At 37.1% G+C, this 12,204-nt stretch overlaps 2 protein-coding genes and 1 non-coding gene across 4 annotated transcripts in view; 2 read left to right on the top strand and 1 right to left on the bottom strand.

The window, feature by feature from the left end:
* Positions 1-1,278, top strand: LOC122246025 (uncharacterized). Its single transcript, XR_015191657.1, has 4 exons — positions 1-50; positions 235-341; positions 556-727; positions 1,095-1,278. It is a non-coding gene; the product is annotated as an uncharacterized LOC122246025 (transcript).
* Positions 1,279-4,420: 3,142 nt separating this feature from the next.
* Positions 4,421-7,420, top strand: LOC122246026 (uncharacterized). Its single transcript, XM_086544399.1, has 5 exons — positions 4,421-4,502; positions 4,941-5,040; positions 5,817-5,984; positions 6,412-6,518; positions 6,772-7,420. The coding sequence occupies exons 2-5, from the start codon at positions 4,947-4,949 to the stop codon at positions 7,036-7,038; spliced, it is 636 nt and encodes a 211-aa protein (XP_086400525.1). The 5' UTR covers positions 4,421-4,502; positions 4,941-4,946; the 3' UTR covers positions 7,039-7,420.
* Positions 7,421-10,564: 3,144 nt separating this feature from the next.
* The window catches only part of LOC122246022 (uncharacterized), a 9,738-nt gene continuing 8,098 nt past the window's right edge, over positions 10,565-12,204 (bottom strand). For both annotated transcript variants that reach the window (XM_086544394.1, XM_086544393.1), the window contains exons 4-5: positions 11,575-11,681; positions 10,565-11,390 (exon numbers count right to left, since the gene is read on the bottom strand). In XM_086544394.1, the coding sequence (XP_086400520.1) occupies positions 10,851-11,390; positions 11,575-11,681 (647 nt within the window). In that variant the 3' untranslated portion in view covers positions 10,565-10,850. The remainder of the gene's footprint in view (positions 11,391-11,574; positions 11,682-12,204) is intronic.

The following is a 12,204-nucleotide window of genomic DNA, read 5'->3' as shown; positions in this document are numbered from 1 at the left end:
GCCGAAGTCGGTGAAGATGTGATCATTGGCAGCTTCAGCTTGGCAGAGAGGTGAGTGGATTACTTGCAGACTAAGAAGACCTTATATCTATATTCTAGAATTAAAGAAATATAGGAATTGAAACTCAGTGTTTATCTCCAAACGAATGTGTAGTGAATCTGTAGAACTCTCCATTCTAAAGTTTGTTCAAGTGAATGTGTAGAACTCTCCCTTCTAAAGTTTGTTCTTTTGCAGTTTGTAGAACAAGATGCAGTCTGTTGCAGTGTTCGTATTGGTTCTTGTGGCTGGAGTGTCGGCTGTCCCGCCAGCAGGAGGTTTCGCCGCCTCCCCTTGGACAGACAGTGAGTGGTTGCTGTTGTTGGGAAGTTAGTCATATGGGTCGATTTTTTTTTTTCTTTTTTGCATGTGAACCAAACCTTATATATTAATTTCTAAGATTTGCTTTTCTGTATGCCTATTACCCTATCTATACCGTCACTTAATTCTGGTTCATATTTTCAATTTTTTATTTATTTTTTTCTCTCCTTTTTTTTTACCGTTATCCTTCTCCCGTAGCGTCGATGTGCTCCCCCACTGATACCCCCGCGGTGTGCCAGGCAGAAAGAAAGAAGATAGGGGAGACAGTTGCTCCCAGTGGGCACGTTTTTGTTCTCCCCTCGGGCAGGCGTGCCCCGTCAAGGCCATCACCTCCTGCGGCAACATCACGGGCGTCGTACTCGGTCCCCAGAGTTGCTACGATGAGGTAAATTGAGTATGTTTTGAGCACTTTCTCTCTCTTTCTCTCCTTCCCTTCTTTTCCTTCCTCCTCTCTCTTTCTCTCTCTCTCTCTCTCTCTTCTACACAACACTCAGGACCCCTGTTAGACATGTGTATTGAAGTCGTTTTAGTTTTGAGCCACTTTTCTTTACTATTTCTCTTCTCTCTCTATCTTCTCTCTCAGATCTCTCTATCTTCACAGTTAGTTCTTCATGAGTATCGGAGAGACGGAGACGCACTGCAACATGACACAGGATCTTGCATTCATGATGATTAATTGAAGTTATGATACGGCATTCGTAGGCGTTTGACTTATCACCATTGCTATACATACTCTTTCTTTCGTCAACACAGGCATGGCTTTCGCCTCTGGCAATCCAGAGAGCATAGCCGACAAGGTGTCAGCTGATCCCAACGAAACCACTCTTATGCGGTTCTGTTACTTGAACGCGACGGGTCTGGTTAGTTCACTCGGCTTTTTTTTTTGCTTTATATACGAGGGATCACGATTATAAATGTTGATGGGGATGATAATGATAAAAGTAATGATAATGATAAAAGTAATGATAATGATAAAAGTAATGATAATGATAAAAGTAATGATAATGATAAAAGTAATGATAATGATAAAAGTAATGATAATGATAAAAGTAATGATAATGATAAAAGTAATGATAATAATAACAAAGATAATGATAATGATAAAAGTAATGATAATGATAAAAGTAATGATAATGATAAAAGTAATGATAATAATAACAAAGATAATGATAATGATAAAAGTAATGATAATGATAAAAGTAATGATAATGATAAAAGTAATGATAATGATAAAAGTAATGATAATAATAACAAAGATAATGATAATGATAAAAGTAATGATAATGATAAAAGTAATGATAATGATAAAAGTAATGATAATAATAACAAAGATAATGATAATGATAAAAGTAATGATAATGATAAAAGTAATGATAATGATAAAAGTAATGATAATGATAAAAGTAATGATAATGATAAAAGTAATGATAATGATAAAAGTAATGATAATGATAAAAGTAATGATAATGATAAAAGTAATGATAATGATAAAAGTAATGATAATGATAAAAGTAATGATAATGATAAAAGTAATGATAATAATAACAAAGATAATGATAATGATAAAAGTAATGATAATGATAAAAGTAATGATAATGATAAAAGTAATGATAATGATAAAAGTAATGATAATGATAAAAGTAATGATAATAATAACAAAGATAATGATAATGATAAAAGTAATGATAATGATAAAAGTAATGATAATGATAAAAGTAATGATAATGATAAAAGTAATGATAATGATAAAAGTAATGATAATGATAAAAGTAATGATAATGATAAAAGTAATGATAATGATAAAAGTAATGATAATGATAAAAGTAATGATAATAATAACAAAGATAATGATAATGATAAAAGTAATGATAATGATAAAAGTAATGATAATGATAAAAGTAATGATAATGATAAAAGTAATGATAATAATAACAAAGATAATGATAATGATAAAAGTAATGATAATGATAAAAGTAATGATAATGATAAAAGTAATGATAATGATAAAAGTAATGATAATGATAAAAGTAATGATAATAATAACAAAGATAATGATAATGATAAAATAATGATAATGATAAAAATAATGATAATGATAACAGTAATGATAATGACAAAGATAATGATAACAGTAATGATAATGACAAAGATAATGATAACAGTAATGATAATGACAAAGATAATGATAACAGTAATGATAATGACAAAGATAATGATAACAGTAATGATAATGACAAAGATAATGATAACAGTAATGATAATGACAAAGATAATGATAACAGTAATGATAATGATAAAGCTAATGATAATGATAAAAGTAATGATAATGATAAAAGTAATGATAATGATAAAAGTAATGATAATGATAAAAGTAATGATAATGATAAAAGTAATGATAATGATAAAAGTAATGATAATGATAAAAGTAATGATAATGATAAAAGTAATGATAATAATAACAAAGATAATGATAATGATAAAAGTAATGATAATGATAACAATGATAATTATATGATGATTAGAAATGATTGATTATATGATGATGGTGATGATGATGATAATAATGATGATACTGACAAGAATAACAATGATAAAGGTAATGATGGTAGTTATGATAATGATAAAAGTAATGATAATGATAAAAGTAATGACAATAATAACAAAGATAATGATAATGATGATAAATGATAACAGCAATAAAAATAAGAAAATCCCAGGCAAGGTGAAAATAGCATTTTTTTTTTTTTTTTTTTTGATAAGTGAAAAATGGTCTAATACAGGAGATATATTTGGAAAATCAAGTATCATATATAAAAGAAAGACACAAATAAAACGAATATGTCATTTCATCAATTCAAAGTAACTTACAAATTGCAAATTCGTATTTTCAATTTTTCCACTAACGATATACTAACAGAAAAGTACAAATGCTCTCCTATTATTAATTATCAGATCCAAATATCCGTTGCAATAATAAAATGCAATATAATATCGATAATAGGAAGACGAAGAAATGAAATAAATGATAATTATAATGATAATGACACAGATAATGATAATCATACAGATGACAAAAGAATAAACAATGATGATGATAATGATGATAATAATAAAATTTACCATAACTATTAAACAAAAGGATACTTTCTCATAGTATGTCTTTTACTCTTCTATATCTCAGACATTAATTAATCGTCTGAATAAAGTTACATATGATTCTAAGATTTGTTTTCCGGACTTGCAGTCTCATTTCAGTCATTAATCAATTTCAAATACCTTTATTTTATTTTCCCATAAAAATGAATATGTTCGATTTTACGTCTGAAGTGGAATCTGGTCTCTAGTCTGATTCAAATCGATTAATTTCGGCGGGATATTTATATGTACACACACACACACACACTTACACACACTTACACACACAACTATACACACACACATACACACACAACTACACACACACACACACGCACACAACTACACACACACACACACACACACAACTACACACACACACACACACACACACACACACACACACACACACACACACACACACACACACATATATATATATATATATATATATATAGATAGATAGATAGATAGATAGATAGATAGATAGATAGATAGATAGATAGATAGATAGATAGATAGATAGATAGATGGATAGATAGATAGATATACATACTTACATACATATATACATACGTACATGTGATGTGGATTATAACAACAAAAGGAAATATATCTGTTTCGCAGCTTAAAGAAACATGACTCATTCCCCGAAGACGAAGCAACGAGCGAAAGCCAAACGTCTCGAGGGATCATCCTAAGTCAGAGATGAATCTGTTAAAAAAAAAAAATCACGTGATAAGTCTCTGTTGTATTGTTATTGTCACGCGTATTGGCTGTCGAATAGCCCTACCCCTTCTCCCCCCCTCCCCCCTCTCCCCCAAATCTCACTAAATCTCACTAAGACGCTCATCCCTTCTTACCCCTCATTCCCTCATTCCCTTCATATTCCCCTCACCCCCTCATTCCCCTCGCCCCCCACCCCCCCTCTCGCCAAGTCGCGGATATATAAGGATATGTTGCCGGGATCACAACCCACTTCGGTTTAGCTCCAGCCAAGTGAAGACACAGTAAGATCTATCTCTCTCTCTTTTTTTCATGGAGGCTTAACTTCTATCATTGGATTAATAGTGTTGTTAATTAAATAAGACAATAGTTACGTTTTTTGTTTTTCTTTCTTTCTTTCTTTAGGGATTTTGACGTTCCGTAATATGACGGTTTAAAAAACGTTTGCGATTTTTTGTTTTTGATAATGATTTTTTAAAAACTTTTCGTAGTATTACGAATTCAGAAAAAATTGCGATCGTTCGTTTTTTATATATATTATTTTTTTTTTTTGAACTTTCCGTAGTATACCGGCATCTAAAACGTTCGCAGTCGTATATATATATATATATATATATATATATATATATATATATATATATATATATATATATATATATATATATCTACAGTGATTGTGATTTTTACTTCCCACTGAGTAACGTTTTCCAAAACGTTTGCAGGAGAAAATGCAGAGTGTTGTGGCGTGTGTCCTCGTGTTTGTGGGCGTGGCCTCGGCTGCTCTGTCAGCGGGAGGTTTCGCGCCCTCGCCCTGGGTTGACAGTAAGTCAGCTCGTGCTCTTTTCTCTCCTCTCTTCTCTTCTCTTCTTTCTTCTTCTCTCTTCTTTGCTTTTCTCTTCTCCTCTCTTCTCTACTCTTCTTTCTTCTCTCTTTTTTTGCTTTTCTCTTCTCCTCTCTTCTCTTCTTTCTTCTTCTCTCTTTTTTGCTTTTCTCTTCTTCTCTCTTCTCTTCTTTCTTCTTCTCTCTTTTTTGCTTTTCTCTTCTTCTCTCTTCTCTTCTTTCTTCTCTCTTTTTTGCCTTTCTCTTCTTCTCTCTTGTCTTCTTTCTTCTTCTCTCTTTTTTGCTTTTCTCTTCTCCTCTCTTCTCTTCTTTTTTCTACTCTCTTTTTTGCTTTTCTCTTCTTCTCTCTTCTCTTCTTTCCTCATCTCTTTTTTTGCTTTTTTCTTCTCCTCTCTTCTCTACTCTTCTTCTCTCTTTTTTGCTTTTCTCTTCTTCTCTCTTCTCTTCTCTTCTCTCTCTCATTTTATGTCTCTCTCTCTCTTCCTTTCTATTTTCTCTCTTTGCCTTTCTGTCTCTCTGTCTCTCTCTCTGCCTCCTTCTCTCTACCTTTCTATTTATTCTCTTCTCTCTTCACTCTCCTCTCTCTCTCTCTAAACTATTGTGTAAAATTCCATATCACTATACTTAGATTCTTACCTTGCAGTTGATATTATTTTTATTTGTGAATGCAATTATAACGTCAACCACAACCCTTTCATAGTTTGTTAATTCACCAACAGGAAATTATCTTACCCCCCCCCTTTTTTTTCCCACGCCAGCCTCGATGTGTTCGCCGACCGACTCCCTGATGGCGTGCCAGCTGAAGAAGGGGCAGTGCTCCCCCGTGGGCACGGTGTTCTCCCCCCCGGGCGGCCCCGTCAAGGCCATCACCTCCTGCGCCAACACCACCGGCGTCGTCCTCGGTCCCCAGTTCTTCATGAGTATTGGTTAGTTTTGAGCATTTTCTCTCTCTTTCTTTCTCTCTCTCTCTCTCTCTCTCTCTCTCTCACACACACACACCTCGGACCCCAGTTCTTCATGAGTATTGGTCAGTTTTGAGCACTCTCTCTCTTTCTTTCTCTTTCTCTTTCATTCTCTCTCTCTCTCTCTCTCTCTCACACACACCTCGGACCCCAGTTCTTCATGAGTATTGCTTAGTCTTGATCATTCTCTCTCTCTCTCTCTCTATCTCTCATACACACACACATACATATACCAGCCCGCCACATGCACACGGACACACACACACACACACACGCAAGTACGCACACGGACACAAACACACACGAATAAAGTACGTACGTATCACCATTCTATCACACTTTCCATCTGAATTCCACCCTCCTAATGATGCTGACCAACCCTCCTCCTCAGGCCTGGCCTTCGTGTCCGGCAACCCCGAGAGCCTCGCCGACAAGACCTCCTCAGACCCCGCCACCGCCACCGCCATCCGACGCTGCGCCCTCAACGCCACGGGTCTGGTGAGCTGATTTCACGCTCTCATGATCATTACTCTGGTTATGTTGGTTATAATTGGTTATGTTGGTTACGATATATAAGAGAATTTAATAATTTTTAATAATTTAATTTTAATAATTTAATAATTTTAATAATATAAATTTAATAAGATTTAATATATAGGAGAATTCTTGGTTTCTTTTAGGGTAGGTTATGGTATTCATCATCGGATTATTCCCTTTCATCGTGACATATTTTCCTTCATCGCTCTTTCAGCTGAACGCCGACATGATGACGCTAAACCGCACCGCCGTCACCGCCGCCGTCGCCTCCGCCTTCAGCTCCCCTGCCGTGGGCGCCGCCGTGGCCTCCGCCGTGGCCTCGTGCCCTGAACCCGTCGATTACAAGATCACCGACTTCGTCTCTTGCCTGAAGACCGCCTGCATGGAGAACGCGTCCGTGTCCCCCTTCATGCAGATGGCAACCGCGTCCTTCCAGAGCATGGTGGCCCCTCCTCCCGCCGGCGCGCCCACTGCAGCCTAATTGCAACCTGTTGTGCGAAGGCATGGATGAGAGTGAACTTCCTCTGCAATCACACCGAAAGGTTAATCGTACATGTTGCGTTGTGGAAGTAATTCTTTTCCATTCGTATCTTCTTTTTTTCAACATTTGGACTGGAGTATAGACTATTTGGCTGTTCGTGTCTCAGGCGATAGAGTGTCCATGTGGCGTGACACTTGAATGTTGTTTTGGATATGTTGTTGCAGCGACAGAGGGAGGGAAAAGACCCCCTCTTGCTTTGCAATGATTACGTCACCTGTTACACCGCTATGTGGTTGACAATGACGGTTCATAAAAAAAAAATATAAAAAAAAAATCGTAGATTGTAAAGGCAATGTAGAGAATGTAGAAAAAACATAACAGTGCAACGATTCTTATACTCTTATTCCCCTTCTGTTTATAAAAGAATTTTGATGATTATGACAAAAGATATCGAGAATCTTATCAGTCATTATGCTAGTCCTTAATCTAGAACAGACATTTCAAATAGACACATGAATCTAGTATTTTTTCTTTGTGCTTACAGTTCAAAGGGCATAAAAAGCAAGTCGAAAAGGAGCAAGACATCCGGTTAACAAACAAACAAAGACTATAATAATGATAATAATAATAATAATGATAATGATAATAATGATAATGATGATGATAATAATAATAATAATAATAATGATAATGATAATAATAATAAAAATAATAATAATGATAATAATAATATTAATGATAACAATAACAATAATAAAACACTTAATGGAAGAAAGGAAATCAGAAAAAATAAATTAAATAATTTTGAAAATTTATTGGTCGAAGATATGGAATTCTATTAACATAATCATACGGGAGGTACATGTATATATGGGTGATTATTGTTCACAAAATAATGATAATGATAATGATAAAGATAATGATCATAACAATAACGATTATGATAGTAATGACAATAATTGTCATATTCATTACAGTAATAAAGATCATTATTATCAACATTGTTATGATAATCATTATAATGGTAATAATGATAGTGATGATGGAGATGATGATAATGAGGATGATGACAATGAAAACGTCATTGTGATTATCCATTATATCTATTATTAAAAAAAAACAAAAACGAAACACTAAAAAGAACCACAACTAAACAACTAAAAAGAAAGATAAAAATAAACGAGACAAATACAGTACAATACAATAAGTACATATCTTTATCTATCAACGTATGATCATTATCACCTCTTTATTTCATATACATAATTCATTCATTTCATAAAATAAACAATATCATCTTTTCAATGAGATGTGGTCGGCTAATGGTCATCAAACAGTGTCCCATTAGTATTTTGAAGAACTTTGCTTTATAAAGTGTTCTGTTATTGTTCTTCTGCACCATAACTATTCTTAAATGATCATTGGTCGTTCTTTGTTTGTCCTTGTGCTGTGTTGGATTCTGTTATGCAAAGTAATTAATATTGTGGGATATTATAGTGATATAGTATGATATACGAAATCGTATATGTGTATATAAAACCAATGTGGCTGTAAATGATGCTTGAGATGTGATATTAGATGAACCATGATTTACTTTACTGTTGTGATTTTATTTCTGAAATTGCTACATTTTATAAAGCATATCTGTGATTATTTACAGCGTTTGTAGTATCTAAATTTCTTTATATGCACACTATGTATCGTACATTTTTTATTTTTTTTTTATGTACCTTTATGTACGAGAATTATATTTCTGTAGTACGATATTTTATGTATGTACCTCCTACATCTGGCAACAACCACGGAGACTAGCTTGTCAGGCCACGAGGAGACCCAGAATGTCCTGTTTTATTTTTATGTTTGAACCTTCAATAAAAAACTACTTTCAGCTCCATATATAATTCTCCCACAACTTTAAGAAGATTCATTGGGAATGACAAATTTATCTTGATCTTAAAGGCTGGATATGATATTCTAGATTCAATTATATGTTTGTTTTTACTTGAACAATGTCTGATTAGTTTTATGAATTGAAGTGTAACGTGGACCTTGTCTATATTATTATTACGTATTCATTTTCGTACTACCTGAGGCATGTTATGACCTCCAGTGGGCATTATGGTTATCCTAATATGGTCTATTCTGGCCTCTGGATAATTATCTGATGAACTGTTTATATAATTTCTCTTTACCATCAGTCCACCATTCACAAGCTAGAAAAGAAAAGAAAACAGGAAAGAAAAGAAAAGAAAAAAAAAACCTAAATTGCTGATCGGTCCACCAGTCAACCAAATCCAGTATTAATGGTGGTTATGAACGACCTCTTGTCACCAAGTCACCAGCTCTAAGCACCACCTTCCTTCTAATTCCCTTTCCAATCTTTTAATATCATTACCGTGCTTCGTCTTACATTGGAAGATCCTGATGGTAGGTATATCAAAGAATATTTAGCATCTATTGCTTCTATTTGTGTGAATTTGCGATAAAAATACGGACGACTCAAGTAATTATTAATTTGAACACAGAGGCAAAAGAGAATATCATCTTAGGTTCATTAATCTTAGTTCTCGTCAGCAATATTAACAATGACTGATGTTTTTTTTTTCAATCATAAGAGATTTAATCTATGATACGAGTAAGTTGCTTTTGAAAACATTATGGATTTTATATTTATACAAGTTTCTATTGTTTGTAACGCGGGTCTTCGTGGTTTCGTAAATGTCTGCATATAGTCATACTAGTCTCGTGTATTTCCCAACTTGGTTCTTATACAATAGGAGTGAGTGCGAATTCTCTCTCTCTCTCTCTCTCTCTCTCCCTCCTTCCCTCTCTCTATCTCTCTCTCTCTCTCCCTCCCTCCCTCTCTCTCTCTCCCCCCCTCCCTATATAAATTATGTATCTATCTATTCAACTCTCTCTATCCCTACACACATATGGATACAAACACACACCCACATTGATATTTGTATGTTTGTTTTTACTTGAACAATGTCTGATTAGTTTCATGAATTGAAGTGTAACGTGGACGTTGTCTATATTATTGTGTGTGTGTGTGTGAGAGAGAGAGAGAGAGAGAGAGAGAGAGAGAGAGAGAGAGAGAGAGAGAGAGAATAAAGAAAGAGAGAGACAGCGAGAGTAAGAGAGAGAGAGAGATAAGGAGAAAGAGAAAGAGATAAAGAGAGAAAGAGATAGAGAGAGAAAGAGAGAAATAGAGAGAGTGAGATAAAGAAAAAGAGAGAGAGATAAAGAAAGAAAAAGATAGAGAAAGAGAGAGAGAGAAAGAATAAAGAGAGAGCGAGAGATAGAGATAGAGAGATAAAGAGAGAAAGAGAGAGATAGATAAATATATAGAGAGAGCGATATACAGAGAGAGGCAAATATAAAAATACATATATACACTCACAGGGCCTCTCTCTCGGTCTCAGACTCTCTCTACATCTGCTGTAATCATATAGCTGTTATATCTTTATCCCACTTTATCATCACGTGTTGTTCATAGGGAAGAAAATGGAAATGAAACAGCAACTGAACTTCGGTTTTGTCTTTATTCTGCCATCAGTAACTGCAGCGTCAGCGTTTAAACTTAAGACACATATGACTAGCTAGAACTCATATTCGTGAACTTGCAACAGACCGTCTTGGGGGCTGTGTGGTCTGCATGACTTTGCCAGCGGCGCATGACACCCTCAGTGCCTCACTGACCTGTTAGGAGGACATGCTATGTTCCGGACCGCCTGGACACGAGGGCGCATGACACTCTGTGCCGCATGGCAGAGTCACAACCACATGACACATTCGGAGCCCAGCGCCCTCTAGGCGGCGCCGGTGAGGGCCGGGGACATGCCAGGGTACTCGAAGGCCGCGGGCAGAGCCATGAAGGACGAGGCGTAGGCGGAGGTGGGGAACACCCCCCCGAAGGGCGAGATGGGGGCAGCCCCCACCCCGGGGTACGTGAAGCCGCCGGTGCTGTAGGCCGCCGGGCCGGCTGGCGCGGGCGCCCCGGCTGCCCCAGGGGCGCCGGCGGCCGCGGGAACCTTGGGCGGGGGCGGCGGCGCGAGCTTGGGAGGCGCGGGGATGGGGGCGGGCATCTTGGCGAGGGGCGCGGCGACGGCGGGCGGGATGGGCGGCGACGTGAGGGCCGCCGTCGCCATCTTGATGAAGGGGCTGCCGGACACGCTGCTCATGCAGGCCGCCCTCAGGCAGGCGATGAAGTCGGACATCTTGCAGTCGACGGGCTCGGGGCACGTGGCGACGGCGGAGGCGACGGCGGCGCCCAGGGCGGTGGGGCTGAAGGCGTTGGCGACGAGGGAGGCCACGGCGGAGCGGTTCACCGTCACCATGTCGGCGTTCAGCTGCGGGCACAGCTCGGGTCATGAGGGGGCACATTTAAAAACAGTATGATTCATCTTTGTATTTCTCCATTTTGTCAGATGCTCTACGTTTTTCTTAAACGAAATCTAGGCTTCTGCTTTTGATATCCACTTGACACAATATTCCTAACACAGTGAAACCGCATCGTAGGAGAGGGTCACTCACCAGGCCCGTGGCGTTGAGGGCGCAGCGGCGGATGGCGGTGGCGGTGGCGGTGTCGGCGGTCGTCTTGTCCGGCAGCGTCTCCGGACTTCCCGTTATGAAGGCCAGACCTGCCGGTAGAAAGCGAGCGAAAAAAACACGTGATTTTGGTTCTAGAAAGCACAACGAGACAGATACAATCGGTAATTTGTGTGCGTTTGTGTGTGTGTGTGTGTGTGTGTGTGCTCGTGCGTGCTATAATCATATCGAAATGTTCTGAGGTTTTCACACAAACACAACTATCGAATTTCATTCATGCGATGGCCCACGTGTCGTGTCAGTTACAATCAAAACAACAATCACGGAAGCGTTTACGGCTTTTAAGCTTTAACGAAATCCCGAAGAACTTCGACCAGAAATCGTTGTCAATGGAAAGGAAAAAAGAGTAACGCATAAGGAATATCACAGATTTATAACTCCAAAGGGCCTTCTTTACTTTTTAAAAGGGAAGTCATAATCAGCTTATCTATTTCATGGGTGATTGGTAGAAAGGGGCGGTCACATTCAAACTGAGGAGACTATTCTTCTTTTTTTTATAGATTTCCCCTGTTTTAATATTTCTTTTGATGATGAAACATGTGCATTTGTTCTATT

This window comes from Penaeus japonicus, unplaced genomic scaffold (assembly GCF_977035675.1).
Source record: "Penaeus japonicus unplaced genomic scaffold, GWHDUDI00000001_assembly GWHDUDI00000015, whole genome shotgun sequence".
NCBI lineage: Eukaryota > Metazoa > Arthropoda > Malacostraca > Decapoda > Penaeidae > Penaeus > Penaeus japonicus.
Note: the sequence above shows the minus strand (reverse complement) of the source record. Positions and strands in the feature narration are given on the sequence as shown.

Coding starts and splice junctions, on each gene's coding strand:
- LOC122246026 (XM_086544399.1), top strand. CDS start 4,947: ATGCAGAGTGTTGTGGCGTGTGTCCTCGTGTTTGTGGGCGTGGCCTCG. Junction 5,041..5,816: donor GCCCTCGCCCTGGGTTGACA/GTAAGTCAGCTC, acceptor TTCCCACGCCAG/CCTCGATGTGTTCGCCGACC. Junction 5,985..6,411: donor CCAGTTCTTCATGAGTATTG/GTTAGTTTTGAG, acceptor CCTCCTCCTCAG/GCCTGGCCTTCGTGTCCGGC.